The sequence below is a fragment of the Emydura macquarii genome, unplaced genomic scaffold (assembly GCF_026122565.2).
Source record: "Emydura macquarii macquarii isolate MOO-44397 ecotype Brisbane River unplaced genomic scaffold, CSIRO-AGI_Emac_v2 contig_3491, whole genome shotgun sequence".
In the NCBI taxonomy this organism is placed as follows: Eukaryota; Metazoa; Chordata; order Testudines; family Chelidae; genus Emydura; species Emydura macquarii.
The window spans coordinates 50,776-76,845 of NW_027133628.1; the positions used below are offsets into that span (position 1 = coordinate 50,776).

The 26,070-nt window shown below is 44.3% G+C and overlaps 1 protein-coding gene across 1 annotated transcript; it reads right to left on the bottom strand.

The window, feature by feature from the left end:
• On the bottom strand, window positions 1-13,538 carry LOC137144899 (butyrophilin subfamily 1 member A1-like). The gene is made up of 7 exons (XM_067535383.1): window positions 13,475-13,538; window positions 12,559-12,675; window positions 10,571-10,918; window positions 9,404-9,685; window positions 7,148-7,252; window positions 6,465-6,485; window positions 1-668 (listed from the first exon to the last, which is right to left on the bottom strand). Exons 1-7 carry the CDS (start codon window positions 13,536-13,538, stop codon window positions 154-156), a joined length of 1,452 nt encoding a protein of 483 aa, XP_067391484.1. The 3' UTR covers window positions 1-153.
• Between the last annotated feature and the right edge of the window lie 12,532 nt (window positions 13,539-26,070).

Here is a 26,070-nt window from a genome sequence, read left to right on the forward strand (position 1 = left end):
CTTCAGCCCCTCCCCCTCCCATCCCTGGTGCTGCAGAGAGGGGGAAGGAGCTTCCAGGGATCATAGAGATGAAGGGCCTAGGACTGGGTAGATGGGAGTCCTCCAGGGTCATAGAGACTAGGGTGTGTGAGGCTAGAGAGGGTCCCCAGTGTCTCAGGGACACAGTATGAGCCGGGATCCTGCCCCCACCCAGAGCCAGGGGCGGATTCTCCCGCCAGGGACAGAGGCCGGCGGGAAAGTGAAGATCGGGGCCTGGTCACCAGCATCGAAAAATGTCACCTGCCCCCGGTCACAGTCCAGACACACCCGGATCCTGCTGGGGATCTGGCGCAGGGGCAGGGGGGTCACAGGGTATGTGAGAGCCTGGAACTGATCCCAGCACTGCTGCACAGCCCAGATCCCCTCCTCATGGTTAAAGCTGATCCATCCCTTCCTCCTCACAGACTCTCTGGCCACCCCCACAGCCCAGTATCGCCCATCCACCACCTCCACTTCCCAGTAATGTCTCCCCGAGGTGAATCCCTCACAGCCCAGCACACAATAAACAGTGTCAAATCTCTTAGGGTTGTTGGGCAGATCCTGCCGTGTGTCTGCCCTTCTCAAACTTTTCCCATCCCCAGAGAGGACGAGGTCGGGATGAGCCGTGTCTGGATCCAGAGTCACATTTGCTGCGGGGTGAGAGAATCAGAGCGTTAGGGGCAGAGCTCAGCCCTGGGGAAGGGTTTGATGGTGTCAGTGACAGAATCTGCCCCAGTTGGAGCGTGAATCAGGAAATCTCCTTCCTCCAGGATTTACCCGGCCGCTCTGAGATGGCAGCAAAGTGCTGGGGAGAGTCACTGCCTGGCAGAGACGAGTCAGTCACAGAGTGAAAGAATCAGCCTGGGACTTAGAATCTTTCCCCCCCTGCCCCGATCTCTCCCCAGGGAGGGGCCTAGAGACTCTGGGGGCCCTGGGAGATTGTACAACTCAGTGAACATTGACAGAGCTCCCCTCCCCCTCCGCAGCTTGAATCTCACTGCGTCCCTGCCGCCCCTGAGCTGGACTTTGGTTTGAGGCCTCCCTCCCGCTGGTATCCTGCCTGCTCTGAAATGTCAGTCCTCGGACAGCAACGGGCCAAACAGGAGCAGGATTGAACATGCCCAGAACTGCACTGCTCAGCAGCAGTTGCAACACAAAAGTACATGAGCATGAGGGAGGGGTTAACACAGGGGAAGGGCTCCTAGGTGAATGAGGAAGAAGCGATGTGTGGGGGGAGCTGTGGAGTAGGTGGCTGGTGGAAAGAAAGCGAGGGCCATGCTAGTGCTGGGAGACTAAAGTGATGTCCTGTTTAATGGGGATAGGAGAATTCTGGTATCATGGTAGTTGGAGAGAAGAGAAAAGAGACAAGATCCCAGGTTGCAGAGCCCGTCTGTGCTGGTTTTATTCTGCTGCCTCCTAGTTTAGCAGCCTGATCACATGAGCTCCCTGGGTCTGTATATTAGAGCCAGGAGAGCCTCTGTCTGTGATCAAGGCTCTGTCCCTCTGCTTGAGATTAGAGCAAGGATCACCCACAGACACACTCCCTGCTCACCAAGTCAATATGAGGTCACTGCAGAGCTACTGGCTTCCTCCATAGAGAAGATGAAGGAAGAAACAGAGCAGCATTGGATATAGGCCATCAGAACATGGAGAGAAAACAAACTCCCCCTGGGCTAGAGGTTGTGGAGCTGCATTTCCCACTGGCTCTGTGCAATGAGTGGAAGCAGCTCTCACAAATCTCTGTCGGGTGCAGAGCCCGTGTAGGCAGTAGAGAGGCAGGAAGAGTAGCTGCAATATGCTACAGATCATTGTGGTGTGCTAGGACACAATCACAGCCCTGCCTCACCTCATGCTGTGCTGTGAAATGCAGGATGCTGGGGAATGAACTAACATGGCCACTTCCACATTCAAGGAAAAAGAGGAACATTGTCTCATGGGAACTGATATATAGACACTGGTAAAATACTATCGTAAGTAAGTAAGCAGACTAAAAGAAGTTTCATATTATAACACAATTGTAAAAGATAAATTTAAAAGTGAAAAGCTCTACCACAATTAAACAAAGTCCCCCAGGAGGATCCAGTTTGGTACAAACAATTTCTTGTCAGAGGAAGGATAAAGGATAAAGGATAAATTTCTTGATCCCGTTTTTCTAAAATGTAAAGAGAAATAAATATATATGTTTATTAGGCGTTTTTCTTTCCTTATGTTTTATTTCTCTTTACCATCAATACCACAGTGAAGTCTGAGAGAAATCAAACTCCTCTTCAGGACATCAGATGAGAGAGGGACCAGTGACTCCTTCTGCTCTTAAACTCTGAGACTCTATTTCTAATCAGTTTTCAGTGTGAAATCTATCCAATTATTTTTTCCCCACATTTTATACAATTACAATAACTCCTCCAAAAGGAATAATAATGATAAAAAAGTAAACAAACAAACAAGGTTACATATTGCAAACAAATTATAGAAGTTAAATTTAAAAGCAAACAACTTCACAACAATTAATCTAAGTCCCCCATGAGGATCCAATTTGATACAAACAATTTATTGTTAGAGGAAGGATAATGACACTTACCAATTTCTTCATCTCTTTTGCCTAAAAATTAAACAGAAATACACATATTGTTTGTTAGGTGTTTTCCTTTTCTTATCTTTAATTTCTCTTTATCATCAGTATGACAGTAAAGACAGAGATTATTTCTATTCAATCTCCTCTTAAGGAGATCAAACTAGAGGATCTGGTCATCCCTCCTAGTCTTAAACTCTACAACTCTATTGCTTATCAATTTTTCAAATAAGTTTTTGTTGTGAACTGAAATTCTTCCAGTTACATCTTTCACCACATTTTATAACAGTACATTGAAAAAGCAACTCCCTCAGTCTGCCACAATACTACTACTACTAGTAGTAAAGCAAGAAAACCAACAGTAAAAGTTTTCATATTGCAAATATTTTAAATGTTCAATTTTAAAACAAACACCTCCACCACAATTAAACAAATTCCCACACGAGGATCCAAATTGGTACTAAAAGTATCTTATCAGAGGAAGGATAATGCCACTTACTTATTTCTTGATCCCGTTTTTCTAAAATGTAAAGAGAAATAAATATATATGTTTATTAGGCGTTTTTCTTTCCTTATGTTTTATTTCTCTTTACCATCAATACCACAGTGAAGTCTGAGAGAAATCAAACTCCTCTTCAGGACGTCAGATGAGAGAGGGACCAGTGACTCCTTCTGCTCTTAAACTCTAAGACTCTATTTCTAATTAGTTTTTGGTGTGAAATCTATCCAATTATTTTTTCCCCACATTTTATACAATTACAATAACTCCTCCAAAAGGAATAATAATGATAAAAAAGCAAATAAACAAACAAAAAGGTTACATATTGCAAACAAATTATAGAAGTTAAATTTAAAAGAAAACAACTCCACAACAATTAAACAAACTCCCACATGAGGATCCAAATTGGTACTAAAAGTATCTTATCAGAGGAAGGATAATGCCACTTACTTATTTCTTGAGCTCGTTTGTCTAAAATTTAAAGAGAAATAAATACATATTTTTGGTAAGTGTTGGTAAATGTTTTATTTCTCTTTATCATCAATAAAACAGTAAAGATTGAGAGATTATTTCTATTCAATCTCCTTTTAAGGAGGTCAGTCTAGAGGATACGGTCATCATGTCTGGTCTTAAATTCTGTGACTCAATGACTCTATTTCATATTAATTTTTCAAATTAGCTTTTGGCGTGAAATTCATCCACTTTAGTGTTTCCCCACACTTTATATAGTTACATTAAAAACCACACCCCACAAAGAAAGAATTATAATAATAAAAAACAAATAAGCGAAAAAACAAAAACAGGTTTAATAATGCAAAAAAAAAAAAAGTTAAATTTAAAAGCGAACAACTCCACAACAACTGAACAAACTCCCTGTGATGGAGTATACCACTTTAAATCCAAGCCCTTTGGACTTCACGGGGCCGCTGCCACTTTCCAGCCACTGATGGACAGAGTGGCCACATACATCCTATATAGCCACCTACATAGACGATATCATCACCTACAGTGAGAGCTGGGCCAAGCATATGAAGTATGTTGCTGCGGTATGACAAGCTCTCAAAGAGGCAGGTTAGATGGCCAAGCCATGCCGCCTGGCCAACCAAGAAGTCACTTACCTAGGGTATGCTGTGCAGGGGAAGGGCAGACAGCGCAGCTACAATCTTTCTTGAAAGAACTCCAATCCCTAGTGAGCTTCCCTGTCCCTTCCACAAAGAAGCAAGTCCGGTGGTTTTATGGGATTAGCGGGATACTATCCACCATTCATCCCAAACTTCACTGCCAGGGCTGCCCCTTTGACAGGCTGGTTAAAGACACTGCACCCAAAAAGGTCCATTGCACTAAAAGCCGTGACAAGCATTTAGGGCACTAAAAGACCCGTTGACCCAGCAGCCAGGAGAATTCCAATCAGACTTCTAAAAGTCCTTTATTCTCCAAAGAGATGTGTCTGATATCAGATTCAAGAATTTGGAGGAGGAGAACACCCTGTTCTCTATTTCAGCAGGAAGTTGTTCCCACAGGAGCTAGCCTAATTGATCAACGGGAAGGAGGCCCTGGAAGTGAAATGAGCCATTGATGCCTTAAGCAATTATCTGTGGGGACACCCCTTCCACCTAGTAACTGACGATGCCCCACTCCACTGGCTAAACTCAATTACACACCATAACCCAGGTAATATGCAGCGGTATCTCTCAGTGCAGCCATGTAGCTTTCAGCTGGCACATCATTTAGGCACAAAAAGCAAATATGCTGACTTCTTATCACAGGATGGAGGGGACACGAACTGGCCCCAGGACACCACAGCCCAAAGTCTGAGGGGAAGGGTGTGTGAGGGGGTCGTATACAAACCTACCCTTGGCCTGAAGGATGAAAGGACGGTACTGGGCCCAGGTATCCCTGACCCTCCAGCCCTGCAGATCAGTCTCCAACTGGGGAAAGGGGTGAAAAGGGAGTAATCCAGCTCAGAAGGGAGAGGCTGGAGATGACAGACTGACAAGAACATAAGAACGGCCATATTGGGTCTGTCCATTGACCCATCTAACCCACTATCCTGTCTTCCGACAGTGGTCAGAGAAGCCTTCCAACAAGGCTGCCAGAGAAGTCTCCCCAAGGGACTGACTGTACGCTTAGCCTGGTTGGGGCTGATGCTTTGATTGCCTTTTCTTTTTCTTTTCACCTTATCTTGGACTGGAAGCTGGAGGAGAACAGCAGAGGTAGGAAGTGATGCAGGGAGGGCGACTCAGAGGACCACTTTGGGGACCAGACATTGTTGACTCTCCTCTTGGGTCAGAGCCCAGTGGAGTGGACGGGCCTGGGCTCCCCTACCACTGCCTGACTCCCTGCTCCTCTGATTGAAAGAGGAACTGGACAGCAAGGCCTGCCCATTGGGAGGGGGCACTAAGTGAACTAACCACTAGGTCACCTAACCCAGTGACGACTCAACTTACAATCCCACGTGAGGATCCAATTTGATACAAAAAACATAGGAACTAAGGCCCAGACAGCTAGGGAGCACCTGCACTTATGTCTCCTAGCCTGCTCTGAGAGCAAACAGGCCTTTCCCCTATTGGGTAACAATGCTGTATATAGGGGAAACTGAGGCACACATATTCTTGATAAACATATTACAGAAAATTCCCACTTCAGCACATCTTCATTAACAAGCCAGACCTCTATAGATTCTTGTGAAAAATTCTGAGTTTGAGGTCTTGTCTGCACTGAAAACTTGGCATAGCCCCTTCTCTCAGGTGCGTGAAAAATCCACAACCCTGAGACACATGCCTATGTTGAGCTCATTCCCTAATTAGAAGGACTTTAGGGGAAAGGGTCTCTGGAAACACCCAAACAGACCCTAAAAGATTCAGCCAATCACACACACACCAACCTCTTCCCCCCGCCCACCCCGACACACACACAAAAATAAAAATAACTCAAAGAAACAACCAAGCCTATATACCAGTGTTTCTCAATTAAATTTGGCCACGGAACCCTTTTGAACTTGATAAATAATTGCGGAACCCCCAAACTCTTAACAGTATTTTTACATATGGGGCCAAAAAAAATGTTGAAATAAGCAAATTATATACAAACAACTAGGTCAGCGTTTCTCAATTAAATTTCCCCATGGAACCCTTTAGGCTCCACGGGGAAATTACACTCATACTAGATACCCTTCACCGAAAATCCGGGACATCTTCCCTTTTTTGACGGCACGGAGAACAGCTGCTCTCGGCGGCGCAATGTCACTTTCTTGCGGAACCCTAACAGTCTTCCCGCGGAACCCCAAGGTTCCACGGAACACCAATTGAGAAACACTGCTATATACAAATGTGTACTATCGTCAGAAATTGTATTTGTGAAAGGAAAATTGAAACTTACCAACTTCTTCAGTGAGTTTCCCTTAAAAAATACAGAAATAAACAAATTATTCTCATCTTGTGCTTCATGAGAGTTAGAACACGACATGCTCTAGTAACAAAATTCATTAGGAGCATAGAGGGACATGTCCCATTTATTTGGAAATTGGGCAGATATTCTTTATGGATTAAGTGAACCGAGGCATGGACAGGGATGTCTGAATTACGTAAAAGTTTATATGATTTATTTCCCCCCTGACTGAAGAACAAATGTGTTCATTCACTGATTTACCACAGGGCGTTTCTATAGGGCCCATCACTGTAATGTCAAGGTGCACTACACTTCATTGGCAAAAAAGAGATTTGAAGTACGCATATGGGAGCCTAGGCTTTGCAGAACCTTGTCTCTAGTGGGACCAAAGACAGACAGCTGTAACCCCCTGAGAACTGGGAAAGAGGGGGAGATGGAGGACCAAGGAGAACACAGCTGGGTCTGCTATGATCTGATTGTCTGGTTCAGTTCTCTTCTCTCTCCTCCATCTCTGCCAACACCCTCTATTAATAAATACACATATATTCTTCTTCTTCAGTTAGGACAAGATCAGCAGGTCACACATTCATTTCATGTTCAATTCCTAAATTGCCCTTATTCATTTATTAATATAAAACCTTTATGTCCAGTGTATTTCTCCCTCTGATAGTTACCTTTAGTTTTAAAGAGATAAACAGTGAGGCCAATGAAACCAAATGAAACCATCAGGATCACACTTAGAGCCACCATCCAGGGATTCACCCTCGGGAAAAAGGGATCTGAAAAACAAACACCCAGGACTTTCCTTAGTTTGGAAGCAGTGACTAAAGGCAAATATTTTTATTTCATACAAATACATAGATAGTGCTCAGCAGGATTTGTGCAAGACAAGAGTGAAAGAATGGCCATGTGTGTACTACACAAATGACCAGAAACTGATCTTAAAAATGGCTCCAACCCACACAGCTTTAACACTGATTTATCCTTGAAAAAAGAGCTCTGGTTTGATTCATTTCTATTCAGAAGGCTGTAGACTTCAGGGCCTAATTATCTGCTCTCAAAACCTCATTGAGTTCAAAAGAGTTACACCAACTATTTTGTCCCTTAGTGTTCAGAAACATTCAGAAATTGTCAGATTAATTAGAATATTTTTGAAAAAACTGCCATTACCCTCAAATATTTGGAGAAATCATAATCACAATTCCTAAAGATATTTGTGCAGCAAACTATCTAATTTTGATTGGCTGGACTTGTTTTCACAGTGATTCAGTCACAGACTCATAGACTTTAAGGTCAGAAGGGAACAATATGATCATCTGCTCTGACTCCTGCAAAACGCAGACCACAGAACCTCATCCACCCTCTCCTGTAAAAGAGCCCTAACCTATGACTGAGTTATTGAAGTCCTCAGATCATGGGTTAAAGACCCCATGATGGAAATAACCAGGATGGACTTTTCAAATGTGCCTCAGGCCTTTTCTGCACATGGTTAGTGCTCTGATCTAGTGAAACTGGGGCCACCCTCTTATGGAGTCATTTTTAAAATTGGTTCAAGAGTTGACAGCCTCTGTGGGTTCCAACAATTTATAGAAATTTTACTGCACAAAACGTTGTAAAGCACGAAGGATTTTTCCCCAAGGATCAGGCAGCACAGACAATACTGAAGAGGTTTTATTGATACACACAAATAACTATAGCTATGGGGAAGCCCAAGCAGTACAGCTTTGTGCTGGCTACTGGTCCTTCGTTTTGCTATCAGATACAACAGACTTATATAGGATCACACTTACATAGTGATTATTGTTATAGGTATTATTCCCAGATGCCGCACGATTTATGGCCCCAGGAAGGGCAAATACCGTTCCCAAAGTCTATATGATTTATGACTTTAGGATAGGTAGACACCATTCCCAGATGTCTCATAGTCGTGCGGGCTCCTGGTGCCAGGAAGTCTAGGACCCCTGGCAGGCATTTGACCTAGGGCATTCTATCAATATTTTCCTGATTCCACAGTTCCATAGTATGTTTTAAATTCTATATCTATATACTTGTGAATACATTCAAACTACTAGGATTATAGTCGGTGGGGGGTGTAGGATGAAAGGGGAAAGGAGAGGGGGGGAGTCTTCACGGATAGGTGGTAAACAGACAAAAATACAAAAGGCAGCTATGTGGCTTTTATAGATCTTAAGATTACTAAGACTGAAAATGGTCTTAAGCCTAACAATGTTAAATAATAAATTAGCTTAATAGTGCCCTGCCTTCATTTAGCTGAAGTCGGTTTTAAGGAATTGACTGAAGATAAATCTATACAGTGCACACTGAAACTTGTATGAGTGTTCACCCAAGCAAGTGGCATTGACTAACTTAATAGTTAATAAGTGCAACTTTTGTGTGTAGACCACGGTAAATTGAGTCCCTTTGTGGATCTGGACCAGAAGTGACTTAAGGAGCACAAGTCCCATTGCAAGTCAGTAGAAACAACGTCATCATATGATTTAGGTGACATTTCACACAATTAATGAAGAATAAATTGGTGCAGCAACAAGATCTCAAACAAGCCACAGTACAAAATTTACCATATTCAAAATTTAAGGTTGCAGGAACATCTTGTGTCAGTGCATTGAGTGAAAGTTTCTTCTAAAAATGGTGGATGTTTTTATGTGTGTGTGCACATGCACTAGAATATCAGGAAAGTCAGGCTTAATATTAAATTTACATGAAATCCAAAATGTTCATAGTCTTAATACTCACAATTAAGGGAATCAGGCTGCCTAAACTGTGACCCGTAAAGATACCAGCCTCCCATCTTCTTTATTTGTATGTGGATTATGAAATACCCAGCACAGATGTTTCAGTTCTTTTCTTCCTATGTCATGTTTTATTTCTAGCGATGGTGAGTTCAGGGTGGGATTTGAATGGTAACTGACCTGCTATATAAACTGCCGATTCCTTGTCTTGATTGAGAACGGTGTTTCTGATGCAACAGGACAAGTTTTGGTTTGACTGTTCTTTTATAACAATAGCAGTTTCTGTGTCAAACAGGTTGTTATCCCCTCGGGATTTTGTTTCAGAGAGTGATGGTAAATGTCGCCCATTGAGATCTTTCCACAGCATCTCAGGCTCTGGGTACCAACCAACTGATTGACAAACCACCCGGATCCCTCCATCCTGGTGACCCTCCACAGAGATGAGAGGAGCAGAGCCTAGTCCTAAGGGGGAAATACATAAAGGTGTTAATTCCATGAGTTAATTTATAAGGCACAAGGGAGGAGGGATAGTTTGTGGTTCTCTTACTCACACTAATTCATGTGGGTAGTCACTAAAAGGGATAAATGGATACTGGAATCTCTGAAATGTCAGTGCTCATGGAAACAAAAATATGTGAAGAAATATTTAAGATAATAGCACTGAGTCAGTGGGAAATATTGTCCTCTCAACACAGTATCAACTGAGTGTTCAGCACCTTTGGAGATATGACCCCTTCATTTTGATACCCAAATGGGATATGAACTTTTGGAAAATCTGATAGTAAGTGCATTGGATAGATATATTTATTGTAAAAAAATCTACTTGGCTTCATGGTTACAGTGTCAAAGCAGCAAGGGAGAAAGATCCATCTTGTCCAAGCATGGTAAATACGTAACTCCCCACTACCCCATCACAATTGTACAGTTTCATCAAATAAGAAGGCTGCATCTCATTTTAACTAAACTCCTAAGTAACAACCGGTAGTGAACCAATCAGAAGGCCTTAAAAGTCTGGCAATCCCACCTTAGCCACACAACCTAGAAATGACTGCAGAGCAACTGGAAGGCCATATTTGTCCACAGTTCCTTTCCCCCTTAACTAAAGACCCCTTTTGGAGTCAATCAAGATTGGGCAAGAAAGTGCCTCGGCCATCCTGAAAATGTTTTTAATAACATGTCGGGAAAGTTGTCAGCATATTTCCCCTCTTATGAAAGTGGCTGTTTGCTGAAATTTAGACACACTGTGTTATTGTAAAACATTTCACAAGCAGGGAGTCACAGTTGCTGCAATATGAAAGAATAAAGCCCAAAGACCACACAGAGATAAAACTGTCACAAACCACTGACCTGCTACCCACAGTTCCAATACGGTTTCTTCATAAAATGTATCGTCTTGAACAAAACAGCCGTATTGTCCTTCATCAGAGAGTCTGATATTGAGAATCCTCAAGGGAACATTTCCATCTGTGAGTCCAGCTTTCAAAAGCTCTGTCCTTCCCCGATACTCTGGCATCTGCCCTTCATCCTGATCCACCCCATCATGATACAGGTGCACAAAGGATAAATACTCAGACCGGAACCATCTCACCTCCATGTTTGCAGCGCTCATCCTGGGGGACAGGTGACAGGGCAACACAGTGTCCTGACCCAGGGTGGCAGTGACAGGGTCACGGGGTCCAATCACTGTGAACTTGGCTGGAAAATGCACCAGGATAAAAACAACAAACATGGCTCAGAGGAAGGTGGGAATTGGATAGGAAGGACACATCCAACAGGTTCCATTTCCAAAAAGTTCAGGCAGAGGCAGACACCGGCATGAAAAATTTCAGCCTGAATGTTTCAGGGAGAGCAGTGCTCATGTGCAGTGGGGGTGGGGCTGTGTTATAAGAACACTCAGCCGCAGTGCATGGCCCAGACACACAGCACTGAGAGGGGGCGTGGAGCTGATAACAGACAAGCTTGGTGCATGGCAGAGGCACAGAGCACTGCAGAGAGTGGGGAGCTGAGAATAGGACAGTTCAGTGCATGGCACAGGCAGGCGGTGCTGACACGGGGTGGGAAGTTGAAGAGGGGTGCGTTCAGTCCAAGGCACAGTCACACATCAGAGAAACTGAGGCAGAGAACTGGGAATGGACGTGCTCGGTGTATGTTTGAGTCTTCCTATTCAACAGCCTGTTTTCCTAAGTGCTCTTGAATTGACACGCTTACTGCCATTGCCATGACATTCACTGGGCCTCACCGGGGCTGGTGGGGGCCTTATCTGGTGTTCTTTCACCAAGGTGCTCCTGAGACAGAGCCCTATTGCTACAGCCAATTGTTGGACTATTATGGTTCAATACTTCATACGATCAAGAGACCAAATAACCAAACTTAACCAAATGTGTTGCCTAAAGACAAAACAGTTCACTACGAAAAGGAAAAATACACACCGTCTTTCTGGGAAGCAAGTCTTATCTGGCAGTGAGCTCACCTAACACAGAAGGTGTGCTTCAAAAATACACCCCCCAAAACCATTTATATTTATATCATGGCAGTTTACACGTGAAAAATCTCTTTATACATCACCTAAGAGCCAACCCATCAGTGAACGTGTTGTTACTTGTTCTGTACATTCCTCTCTGTTTTGGACACCACATTCACAATCAGGGCGGTGTAGAGGTACATCCCAGCCATTGCAAGGACACACCATTCATGTCTTGGCTTTGAAAGGCTTCTTTTTTTCTATTGTGAACGCTAACTTCAGCTTTGCAATGTATTGTGGGATATTTGATATTGGTGAACAGAATTGTGGGAAAAACATAATACAGTTAACTTCCCAACACTTTACATACATATAATGCACGTTATAGGACTAACGTGCACTAATACCTAATAATATGGAGCATACTACACCTAACAAAAATATATTAATTAACAGGCCCAATAAAAAGTCACATGACATCAATATATTCTGCTTCTTATGTTTTTGTGCACATGTGCGTCTCAGACTATGGCTCTGATCTTTTTAACATCTGATACCCACTAAATTAATTTTTTCATTATTATTATTAAACTCTTCAATAAATGTTCATCCAATGCTTTGGGCATCCTTGACAATCTTTGAAAAATACTTGTGTGAAGAAACAGCCCTGTACACTGTCCCAGGAGCAAATAAAATAACCCAGCAGCAACACAATCAGAACAAAAATTGAATAATGAAGGTGCTGATCTTGCTGTGTGGTTAAGTTTACACACTGTGAATAGTTCCACTGACTTTGAGTTAAGCATGTTGTTAAGACACTTCAGGGACCTAAATAAATCCTCTAAGAAACAGCAGAGACTGTGCGGATTCCTACCTGATTCCATCTGGTGAACATAAAAAGTAAGGAAGAAAACAATAAAACCAGGGAGAGGGGAGCTGGCTCTGGAGCTGTGGCAGAATGAGAGAACCTTCATCTTCACTGCAACTTGATCTAGACAACAGGAAGGAGGAGAAAAAAAAACTTCTCATAGTGAGCATAAAATAGTTTCAGATTGAATCATTAGTCAAACATTAAAAAGGAGACAAATAAAAAAGGAGTATATCTATTGTTAAGTGAACTCTTTCACATTATGGAGTTAGAACAGCCATTCAATTAAAGTCGTCCCATGCCTACAACATCCACATTAAAAAAAGTCAGATCAATGTAAAAGTTGGTAATAATTCCATCAATGGAGAAAAAATATTTAAAGAATGGGAAAGAATATGTGTTTGTGAGAGAGAGATTCTAGTTGGGTTTTTTTTACCCATTTCTCCTCTTTCAACGTATCAGAGATAAAATGATTCAGTCCCAAAACCAGAGCTATCTAATAGCAGGGACAACAGAGTAAGATGCTCCCTGATAAAGTTGGATTTGCAGGAGTTTGTAACTTACTTTACAAAACAGAAACGTACAGTAAATTAATTCATATCGACGCTCCCTTTGAATGTATTGAGAGCAGGATCAGGTCCAGTTTTCTTGAATAAAATGTAAGAGGAAAGAAATAAATTGTTAAATCCAATAGCCAAAATAGTGTGGTGTCAAATTACAACGAAAGGAGAATCAAAAATAGATCATATATATCATTATGAATATACAGTTCAAAAGGAAAGTTTATTCTCAGAGTAAGATAAATTTATCCTAGAATTATTGGATCATTTTGCTGTTACTAATTTACCCAACGTCAGGAATAAATGTCGACCAGGAAATATCAAAGAACAATGGAGATGGCATTCAAGTGACAGAAGCTCACCTACCTGATCCTGGAAATAAGCTTTGAAACAGTTTTGAGATCTCAGATTTTCAAAAATCCTCATCCATTCTCCTCGAGTTAGTTTACATTTTCAGTGTCTATTTCAGTTCCGAGGTTGCAAAATTAATTCTTGTCTTTATTTTTTGTGAGACATTGAAGAGAAATGTGCCTGCCTCGATGCCTTCACCGAGATAGGAAACGGAAGTAGAAAAGTAACTGGAATGAGGCGGGGCTGTCAGTCCTTATCTCATCCTCGTTATGCTTTGGGGAGAAGGATCCTCTCTCCATGAAGCCCTCCTAAGGTGTTTGATGGCAGCAGGCTCAGCTTTCCAAGGGCCCCAGTCTGGCTGAGGGTGAGAACTGCTAAATACTGTCACAATATTCATTACATTTTTCATTTCATGCTCTGAATGGAAACTCCCTTTTTAATTACTTAAGTAATAAACAACAGTTGTCCTGCTAAACTGGAGTTTATGGTTAAGCCTGTGTCTTTTTAAGGTCTGAAGGTGAAAGCCCAGCCCATCTCTGTTCTCAGAGCAGAGTCTAACCAGATTAGATGATTCCCAGTTCGAATGGGTAAGTGCAGACATGGTGCTTTCCTGGTCTATGTCATCACCATAGGTTCCTGAATCCCTGAATCAAACCCTCCAGGTTCTTCTTGTTTCTTTACAAGTGGGCAGGGCATTGATGGGGTCAGAACAAGACAATCCCAGTGCGATGGTTTCAGAGGTCCATGTAACTGTCTGCCATCACCTGAACAACAGGGAAGCCCTGACTGCATGAATATAGTTAATAGACAACCAAGATGGGGGAGGTCATCTCTTTTATTGGAAAACTTCTGTTGGGGAGAGACAAGCTTTCATGCCACACAGAACTCTTCGAATGGACCATTCACAGTAGAGGGGCCATTAACACCCCTGCAGTCATAGGACAAAAAGAGGGGTTAGTGGGTAACAGCTGGTTGTAATTAGCCATAAATCCAGCGTCTGTTCAGTCCTTGAATTTTAGTGTCTAGCAGATGAGATTCCTGCTGGGGCAGAGTTTCAGTTTCTCCCCAAAGCCCCAAACCCCCATTAACTAATTCAGTGTCCCTGACACCCCCACATCTCTCTGTCTCCTGCCTCGTGACTAGCTCCCACATCTGCCCCTCAACACCACGTCAGTCTGAGCTCTGTGTGTCTGCGCCCAGCCCCCAGTGTATTTATCCTCACAGCAGCCGTGTGAAATAGGGAAACATTCTCACCCCTTTTCACAGATGGGGGTTGAGGTCTAGAGAAATGAAGTGACTTGCCTGAGGCCACACAGAAAGTCTCACAAAACAGAGAATATAACCTGGGTCATCAGTCTCAGGTTCACACCATGACCACCGGACAATCCTTCCTCTGAAGTTACAGCTCCTCCTTATGCAGTTCTAGCCCTTGTGCTTGACTGAGTGTATGTAGTTGTGTTGGAGAAGAGGTGACATTCAATGCACTGTAAACTTGCTGGGCAGAGCTCAGCAGCGCTGCTGAGCTATGAAGCTTTCCATCAGCTGAGGATCTGCCCAGAACTGTATTCCCAGCAATAAATAAATAAAAGGTAGACCTGGGGACTTTAAATGTAGGATCCTTCCACCACAATCATTCAAGATAATGGCCAGAGTCTCAGCCCGTGTGAAGTTCTGCTAAGGACGTTATGGAAGCACTGCTGATAATTTCATATGTATGAACAACATTTCCTGTCCCTCAGCAAGAATGAGGAAGATGCTTGTGGGTGGTTGTGAGTTGTTCTGGGTCTCATGCTCAGGGTGAGTGAGGACAAGAGAGACTGAAGAATCCCACCATCCAACTATACCATAGCTCCGTGGTTGGAGAAAGCAACTAGAAAATGAGTAACCCCTGTTCAAATCTTTTCTCTCCCTCTGGCCAAGAGGGGGACATTGAAACTGGATCTCCCACATACCAGGCAAGTGGGCTACCACTGGGCTAAAAGTTATAATGTGGCTGGCAATATAAAACAAACCCCACCCATAGGTTGTGTGCAGTGTAGCAGGTGCCTAACTCATTCCCACAAAACTCACTTCTGGCGGTGGGTTCCCGTTCATGGATTGATATGCAAAAGGAGGCCTCCTCCACCAACCCAGACTTAGGGCATGTCTACATGTACAGGGCTACAGCAGCGCAGATACACCGATACAGGGAGAGAGCTCTCCTATTAGCCAAATAAAACCACCTCTGTGAGCAGTAGAAGCTGGGGTACTGGGTTGGGGTCCCACCAACATAGAGCTGCGCACAATGGCACTTATCTCAGTGTAACTTATTTCGCTCTTGTGGGGGGCAGTATTCACAGCACTGAGCAACATAAATTATACTGACATAAACCTCAGTGTAGCCATCACCTCAGGCACTTTTCTTTGACAGAGGAGTGTGACTTAGGACACACCCTGTTTTTAGCATCTCCCACTGACTAGTTTAGATGGCTCTCCAGCTAGCATGCTGGCTTTTGTGGATTGCATGTTAAGACACCTGCCTCTCTTCATTGAGCATTGCTCTTCTGATGTTCTACGCAACTAAAAATTGGGTGTGGCGACACTCAGCCCAAGTAATTTCAGTTAGAAGCTCCCAGAAAACAAAGTCAGCCCTGGCCGAGGGTCGGGTGTCTCCTTTCTCACCATTTAGATCCTATTGTTTATCTCATGCTCACCCTAAGAGAAAGGGTGTTTTTTGCAATGTGACAGCAAACATGAGTCAAAAATGAGGCAAGTGATGCTTTCACCTCAGTGTAGCTAATCAAGGTGACCCTGAACCCTCCCCACAAACACCCTCCAACCCAGAGAATTCTTCTTGACCAGCTACACTGATGTGAAACCACCACTTGCCTTGTCTACACACAGACTGTACAATGAGAGAGAGACACCTGCATCCTAGTGTAGACAAATGCCCAGAGACTGTCTTTTGGAGCCAATCCCATCCCATCAAAACCTCTCTGGAGCGAACAGCATTTGCTGATGGGCAGTGTAGACCATGACATTTCAGCTAGGCTGGGCCTACTTATCAAATTAAGTTACCAAATTAATAAGTTGCATATTGCAGAATATGTGAAATGGTGGCTGGAGTCCCTTTTGAAAAGGGGTGATTGTTTCTCATTGCAACACATCCATGCTGTCTTTCTATTCTCAAAGTATGTCTGGTATTTCATTAAGGTAACTCTTTATTAATTGCCTCTCTGTCTGGACCATTTTCCCTAATGAACTTATCCTCTGGGAGTAACTCATCTATGCAGTAAACAGAAATGTGTTAAATGCAGGGCGTGCTGGACCTCCATGGCTCCAGACCTCTCAAAATACCTTATGATCAAAGCTAATGGCTGGATGCCACCCCAGGTATTGCTTAATTTAATCACAACAACCCCAATACCCCTTTGTTTGAAGGGTGGAATACTGAAGCTAAAGAACAAATCTAGGTGGCTAGCACCTTTTCATTAATTAAGCACATAGGTCTCTCCCTCTTGTATTGTTTTCTGGAATTCCTCTGTTTACTCGTGTAAATTACCAAAATGCTTTGAAAAACATCAAATTTAAGAATATAAAAGCGAAGCAATGGAAATAAGCAAGCAGGCAAGCTTCAAGGGTAAAGAATCACTCTTGACAAGAAACTGACAAGACCTGCCATCTTGCCCAGCTCTCTTCTGAGACCACGGATCCAGGCTCTCGGGAGAAGTTGCTAAGAAACCATTTCTGCCTCTTGCCTGCATTGGTGAGATAATTGCTTTTGCAGCTAAAATATACTGGACTGTTGGTTTGGGGACTCATTTTATATGTTTATAAGTATAGTAATTAAAGCCTTTCTGTCATTATCAAACGAGAGTCGTGTCAATTCCTGAGCACACTAATAGCAGATCCCAGTTTGTGAGTTAACAGGACCCTACCAGGAGTAGAAGACTCGGGACGACATAGTTCTGAGGTCAGTGGGACCCACAAGCCTCTCCACCACAACAAGGGAACTGTCCAAGTAGAGGACCAAAGTGGAACACCTTGAACAGGAGATGCTGAAGGATTCCCAACATCAGACTAGCCAGAGCTCGGAGGTTAACGCACCCTTCTGCGCGGTGGGAGACACATGACTCAAATACTTTCTCCCCCTCTGGCAGAGAGGTGGGTTTTGGACATTGGGCCAGATGTGCAGCCTGTGTAAATCAGCAAAGCCTCATTGACTTCAAGGGGTCTAAGCTCACGGACACCAGGTGAGAATCTGGCCTGCACCTGAGAAGGGATTTTAACAGGGGGTTCTAACCTCTCAGGTAAGTGCTCTAACCCCAAGCTATGGGGACACTCTGAGGTGGTTCTCTTTCAGTCTTTCTTGGTGAATCCATTTCACTTTAATTAAATATTAGAGGGGGTAGCAAACACATGAGTCCACAATCCAGAGGCTGGTGTGTTTTAAAGATAGAGAAACTGAGGCCATGTCTACATTATGGGTGCAATAGTGTCACAGCAGCCTTGCTCCTGTAATGTAGATACTTTGTACAGTGACAGAAGGTTCCTTTACTGTAGGTTAAAATGTTTAATGTTTTATGTAAACAGGTTTAATGTGATGCTGATGATAAAGAGAAATAAATCATAAGAAAATGAAAACCCTTAACAAAAAGATATACTTATTTCTCTCCAATCGTTAGACAAACGTGATTAGGAAATAAGTAAATATCATTATCCTTCCTCTTACAACACATTTTTTGTACAAATTTGGATACTAATGTGGGAGTTTCTTTAAATGTGGTGGAGGTGTTTGTATTTAAATTGAACTTTTAAAATAGTTGCAATATGAAACCTTTTTTTGTTTGTTTTCTTGCTTTATTAATTATTATTATTATGGTGCAGTGTGGGGGTTTGTTTATTAATGTAACTTTATAAAATGTGGGGATAGGTGAAACTGGATGAATTTCAGTTCATACCAAAAGCTAATTTGAAAAATTAATACGAAATAGTCATTGAGTCACAGTTTAAGAGCAGATGGGATGACTGGATCCTCTAGACTGACCTCCTTAAGAGAAGTTTATTTCTATTCAATCTTTACTGGCATACTGATGATAAAAAGAAATGAAACACAATAAAAGGGAAATGCCTAACAAATATATATTTATTTCTATTTAACTTTTAGACAAACGAGATCAAGAAATAAGTAAGTGGCATTATCCTTCCTCTGACAAGAACCTTTTTGTACCAATTGAGGTCCTCATGTTGGGAGTTTGTTTAATTATGGTGGAGGTGTTTGTTTTTAAATTGAAGTTTTAACTTTTATTTTTCTGTTGGTGGGGTGTGAGGGTTTGTTTAGTAGTGTAGTTTTATAAAATGTGAGGAAACACTAAACTGGATAAATATCAGTTCACACAAAAAGCTAATTTGAAACATTGATAAGCAATAGAGTGGTGGCCAAGAAAATATGGCACAGGAGGAACTGTGGGAAGGCATTGGAGGGGTATCAGACCCTGAGATAATTAGCTTCCATCCACACTGCAAAGCGGGTAGGTAACCAACCTGAATTGAAGTGGTACCTGGGTTATAGCCTATACTTAAAGTCTTGCCAGCTAGCCTGGGTTTAATACACCACCAAGCTTGAGTCAGAGCTTTTGTGCTTGGGCAATAAACAGGTTGGGATGACAGGCAGGTAATCTCCTGGACTAATTGTGCCATGAAGATGCACCCTGGGAGAGAAACACTCATGCAGTCCAGTGGAGGTTCTGTTGTTTTAGATTATAGTATACTTCTGGAAGTACTTATAACATTATTTTTCCCTCCGTGTATTAGTTTGTATAACATTGAATCGTGCAATACTTGCTCAGATCTGCTCTCATCTCTAATTATGTGGCTGGTTTTAGGGTGGAGAAGATACGTGGCACCTATAGAAGAAGGTAACTAAAGATCACATTTTATCAATGTCCAAATATTAGATTCCATGAAACAATGTGCTTCTTTTTCCATGAATGTGGCAATGGATGTGCCAGTTCACGCCAGACCTCCCCAGCACTCTGCGTTTCACACCACATCATGAGGTGAGGCAAGGGTTCCTGCCCTTCCACCACCTACATGTGCACCGCACCCTACAGAGATTTTTATGAGAGCAGCTTCCACTCATTGTACAGATCCAGTGGGATGTGCACCTTCACAGCCACTAGTCCAGGGGAGATTGTTTTATCTCCCTGTGTTGATGGCCTGTCTCCAATGTCTCTCTGTTTCTTCCTTCATCTTCTTACCTCTAAAGAAAGCCAGTAGCTATGCAGAGACCCCATACTGACCAGGTGAGCAGGGACTGCGTGTGGGTGTGATCCTTGCTCCAATCTCAAGAAGAGGAACAGAGCCATGATCACAGACAGGGGCTCTCCTGGCTCCATTATACAGATACAGGGAGCTCCTGTGATCAGAGCTGAGTTTGTTTCTTTTCTTCTCTCTCCATCCACTGTGATCCCAGCATTCTCCTCTCTCTGGTGAACAGGACATCACTACAGCCTCCCTATCACTAGCATGCCACTCTCTCTCTTTCCACCAGCCACCTATTCTACACCCTCCCCCCTGCCACACACACATAGCTTCTTCCTGGTTGCACCATGAAGCCCCTTCCCTTGCGTTAACCCCTCTGTCCCACCTTCATACTAATGTACTTTTGTGTTACAACTTCTGCTCACTCTGGGCATATTCAATTGTTTGGCCTTTTGCTGTTGGAGGTGTGACATTTCAGAGCAGGCAAGATGCCGTGGGAGGCCCCATGCCAAAGTCCAGCACAGGGGCAGCAGGGACACGGTGAGATTTAAAGTGGTGGGGGAAGGCAGCTCTTTCAGTGTTCTCTGAGTTGTACAATCCCTAGTCCCCTCCATGGGGAGAGGTCAGGGTAAGAGGAGAAAGAACCTGAGTCTCTGGACTGGCCCAGCTCATTTTTTCGATCTGGGCCTGACTCGTCTCTGCCAGGCAGTGACTCTCCCCAGCACTTTGCTGCCATCTCAGAGCTGACGGGTAAATCCTGGAGGAAGGAGATTTCCTGATTCACGCTCCAGGCAGGGCAGATTCTGTCACTGACACCATCAAACCCTCCCCCAGGGCTGAGCTCTGCCCCTAACGCTCTGATTCTCTCCCCAGCGAATGTGACTCTGGATCCAGACATGGCTCATCCCGAACTCGTCCTGTCTGAGGATGGGAAAAGTGTGAGATGGGCAGATACACGGCAGAATCTGCCCAACAACCCTGAGAGATTTGACTCTGAGCTCTGTGTGCTGGGCTGTGAGGGATTCACCTCGGGGAGACATTGCTGAGAGGTGGAGGGGGGGGTGGGGGAGGCTGGGCTGTGGGGGTGGCCAGAGAGTCTGTGAGGAGGAAGGGAGGGATCAGCCCTAGCCCCAAGGAGGGGATCTGGGCTGTTGGGTGGTGGCTGGGTCAGTTCCAGGCTATCACCTCCCCTGAGACCCCCCTGCCCTGGCACTAGGTCCCCAGCAGGATCCGGGTGTGTCTGGACTGTGACCGGGGGCAGGTGACATTTTTCAATGCTGGTGACGAGGCCCCGATCTTCACTTTCTTTTGGAAGAGATTCTGGCCCTGGCTCTCGGTGGGGGCAGGATCCCGGCTCAGACTGTGTCCCTGAGACATGGGAGGTGGGGGGAACATCCCCCTCGGGACCCTGAAATCAGCCTCTCTAGCCTCAGACAACCTAGTCTCCATGACTGTGGAGGACTCCTGGTTTCCTAGAGATGGCAGGGTGCAAAGTCTATATGACCCTGTGGAGTGTCTGGACTGTCTCAAACCATAGAGAGCAGGGAGGGATGGAGGTAGAGAAGCCAATCTCACTGCCCCAAGGATTTTGAAGGCTGTTTGTCACTATCATGGTCCACGAGGATTCGGGGGAGCCCAGCTGGTTCCCTGTAACTCAGAGGAGGAAATAGCTCTGTGTGAATGAAAGCAAAAATTGGCTTATCTAGCTACATTTACACTGCTCTCTATGACCCTGTAGGACTCCCATGTACCCAGAGTCACTGGGGCCAGGGTGGGTTGAACCAGAGCGAACAAAGAACAGAAAAAGGAAAGATAACGTAAAACAAAATTACCAGACAATCCTGGAGAAAGGATGTAAAATAGCTACGAAAACAATGAGAGGAAAACGCTCTGAAGAGGGGAACCAGCCAGAGGCAGCGAGAGGGGAAGGGATAAACTCGGGGACAGAATGGAGAAGGTGAGGGGCAATGATCTGTGACAGGGACCAGAGAGTGGAAGAGACACAGAGAAATAAACAGGGAGGGGAAATGAGGGCTAGAAAAATGGTGAGTAAAAGTGAACAGTATGAAAGAAAAGGGAAAAGGGACAGAAAGATTTATAAAACTTCACTGAAGATGCGACTGTAACTCATTAATTTCCTATGTTACTTCTTTGACTTTGTTGCCATGTCAGTGTCATTAAAAATAACCTGTTCCCTAAATCTGTGTGTCTCTTTTTATTGTTCTGGTTATTGAAGCTGCTTCTCAGCTCCTTTTCACTCTGATGGGTATTTACGGTAAATAACATGTGTGCAACCCTTCTGCCAGACAGATTCAGCAGCAGCAAGGGCCGGGTTGTATACTGAAGGGTTCCTGTCAATGATACAACACCAGACCGGTTCGAGCCCCCACCCAGTCACCTGGGAAATCACACTCTATCCCCTGGGTGCCCACAAAAGGCAACACTTCCTCTCTCACAAGCACAAAGTCTGAGTGTAGAAAGTAAACCTTTTAATAAAAGGAAGGAAGGAATGCAGCATTGGTTTGGGAAGCAGTGCAAATAGAATTCATAAACACAATGAGCAGAACCCATCCTACCCCAGAGTACATGAGGCATGTCCTTCGCCTCTTACTTCTTGCTTTCCCCTGCTCTATAGACCATTGTAGTTGCACTGTCCACCTCTTAGTCATCAACTAGCTCCTTCTGCTGGCTCCCCCCACCACTGACTACTAGCCTCTCACAGTTTCCCAGTTCCTTTAACAACATCAGCACTAGTGAGCTTCAACTACAAGTGATTTTAATTCTCAGTTTACAGGAAAGCCTACTGCTGACACAAGAGCATCACCCTGCTTTCTAACAAAATAAGAGATACCAAGATAAATAATTAATTTTACCTTTTAACAGCAAAAGGAAATGATAACCAATCCATGCCCAAGCATAGCCCTTACTCAAGACTAGCACCCCAATCCCAGAAAAACACTGCTTTCTTCCCTGCCTTTGCTAACATCAGAACACCTCCTTTGTTGAGTTCTGTTTGGATGAGAGTGCATATTTCATCAGACCAGGCTAAGCACAGTTCTTGCTGCCATTTGTTCATACACTAGGGGGACAACATTTCATTACCCCTGCAATTAGCACTAAAGTGATTTGTAACCCAATCCCAGCCAGACTGACCATTGCCCATCATGCTCATCACCCAGGTGTGCTTATGCAAATACAGTGCACCCTTGTTGAGCACCTAATTGTATTCATGCAAACACAGAGCCTATGCAAATAAAGTGCCCCCCCTTTCAGCTAGTTGAGTAGGGGAGGGCCACTCAGACCTTACTTACACATACAAGACAATTCTGCTTTGTTTTGGTTTTCTTTTTAAATTTGCCAGTTGCAATTATTGGGGGCAGAGCTGTGGGATTTGCTTCCTCACTTGATTGTGTCCCCACAGCACCAGGGAGGGACTATACCAGCATGTGCCTATGATGAGAGCTCGGGTTTTACTGTGATACGTTGCTAGCCAGCCTGTGCTCTGTCTCTTGTGCTGTTTCTAACCATGTACATCAGGAATTCCTCAGCTCTGCTCTGTGGAGAAGTGGCTGAATAGGTGGTCACATTTCTTCTGCCCATCAGCAATTGCCGTGGGTTCCAGGGAGGTGTTCATGGGGTGGGACCGGCTTTGAGAGACAGTTTCTGGGGGTTTGTCTACCCTGGAATGCAGGTGTCTCTCTCTCTCATTGTACAATCTGTGTGTAGAAAAGGCAAGCGATGGTTTCACCTGAGTGTAACTGGTCAAGAAGAATTCTGTGGGTTGGGGTTTTCTTTGGGAGGGGAGGTTAGGGGGTCACTTTGATTAGCTACACTGAGGTGAAAGTCTCACTTGTCTCATTTCCATTATGTAATGAGATCACAGCCTTGTCTTTGCTTTTGCATTGAAAAAACCCTTTCTTCTTGGGTAGACATGAGCTAAACGATGGGATATAGAGGGGGACATTCCACTCTCTGCCAGGGCTATGACTTGGTCTTCTATGAGCTTCTAATTTTAATGACTGGGTGTAGGATCCATGAAGGAACTTGGGTGTTGCAATACTGAGCATCACCACATCTAATTTTTAGATTCCTAGAACATCACAAGAACAACTTTGTGACCCCAAAGTCTGATGTAGGTGCCTAGTCTTCCTGTATTATGAACAGAGACAGGCAGGTGCCTGAAAATGCAATCCACAACAGACAGCATGCTAGATGGGGAACAATCTAAACTAGGTAGTGGGAGATCTAACAACAGGGTGTGTTCTAAGCCCCACCCTTCTCTCCAAGATAAGTGCCTAAGGCTGTGTCTACACTACAGTTTATGTCCCCACAATTTATGTTGCTCAGTGTTGTGAATAACACCCCTCCCACCCGAGCGAAATCAGTTATGCTGACATGAGTGCCGACGAGAGAGCTCTCTGGGGGCACCTCCCTCTGTATATCAATCTATGGATGGGAACCCACCACCCGAGACATTTCTTGTACAAATGAGTTAGGCCCCTGCTGCACTGCACACACCATGTGGGTGGGGGTTGTTTTGGTGCTTGCAGCCACTGTATAACTTTTAGCCCACTGGTAGCCCACTTGCATGGGATGTGGGGGATCCAGGTTCAATGTCCCCCTCTTTGCCAGAGGGGGAGGAAGGATTTGAACAGGGGTTACTCATTTTCTAGGTGGGTGCTCCAATCACGGAGCTATGGTATAGTTGGGGGGTGGGATTCTGCAGTCTTTGCTGTCCTCACTCACCCTGAGCATGAGACCCAGACCAGCTCACAACCACCCAGATGCAGCTTCCTCATTATGGCTGGGGGAGGGGAGTTTGTGTTCATACCTATGAAATTGCCAGCAGCATCTCCATAACGTCCTTAGCAGAATTTCACATAGGCTGAGACTCTGACCATTATCTTGAATAATTGTGGTGGAAGGATCCTAAATTTAAAGTCCCCTGGTCTACCTTTTATTTATTTATCACTGGAAAAACAGTTCTGGGCAGATCCTCAGCTGGTGTAAAGTTTCATAGCTCAGCAGCGCTGCTGAGATCTGCCCAGCACATTTACAGTGCATTGAATGTTGCCTCTTCCCCAACACAGCTACATACACTAAGTCAAGCACAAGGGCTAGAACTGCATAAGGAGGAGCTGTAACTTCAGAGGAAGGATTGTCCGGTGGTCATGGGGTGAACCTGAGACAGGTGACCCAGGTTATAGTCTCTGTTTTGCAAGACTCTCGGTGTAGCCTCAGGCAAGTCACTTCATTTCTCTGGACCTCAGCCCCCATCTGTGAAAAGGGGTGAAAATGTTTCCCTGCAATTTCACGTGGTTGGTGTGAGGATAAATACATTGAAGATTTGTGTATCACTCAGCTCTTATGATCCTGGAGGCCATAAAAGAACCTATTGTAGCTAGAGGGGAAACACACACCCGGAGCTACCTCCCCTGCTGCACTCAGTTTGGGTCCAATCAGTTGGTCAGGTTACCCATCAGCAGCACCTCTCAAACCCAATATGTCACAAAGGGTAATAGGAAGCACAGGATGGTGATTTGGGTAGGACCAGGCTGACAGAGTCCCGGCTCTGGTTGGAAGGCCTGGTTGGAAGGACTCCTGCCCAGTGGCACCAGGACAGCTGGTTCAACTCAGCTCAGCTCAGCACTGGAATGAGGCATGCTAGGGGCGGGGCTCAGACTTACATAGTGCTTAGAGGCAGATGTGGGGGCTGGGCAGGGGGCAGAATTAATAGCTGGGCTGGAGACAGGCAGATGTGGGGGTGGCAGGGACACAGAATTAGTTAATGAGGGTTTGGGGCTTCAGAGAGAAGCTGGAAACTCTGCCACAGCAGGGAGAATTTTGTAAATCTAGCCTGCTAGACACTAACAATGAAGGACTGACAGACACACTGGATTTACGGCTCATTACAACAAGCTATAACCCACTAACCCCACTTTTTGTCCTATGAGGGCAATGGTGTTAAGGGCCCTTTACTGTGAATGGTCCATTTGAAGAGCTCTGTGTGGCTCGAAATCTTATCTCTCTCCCCAACAGAAGTTGGCCCAATAAAAGAGATGACCTCCCCCACGTTGGCTGTCTATTAACTATATTCATGCAGTCAGGGCTGTTTCAAGTCTTGCTTAGATGACAGTAGACTGTTACATGGACCTCTGAAACCATTGCACTGGGATTGTCTTGGTCTGACCCCATCAATGCACTGCCCACTTGTAAAGATGCAGCAAGAACCTGGAGGGTTTGATTCAGGAACCTGTGGTGATGACTTGCCCCAGGAGAGCAACATGTCGGCTGAACAATCAGAACGTGGAATCTACTAACGCTGTTTGATCCTGGTTAGACTCTGATCTGCGAACAGAGATGG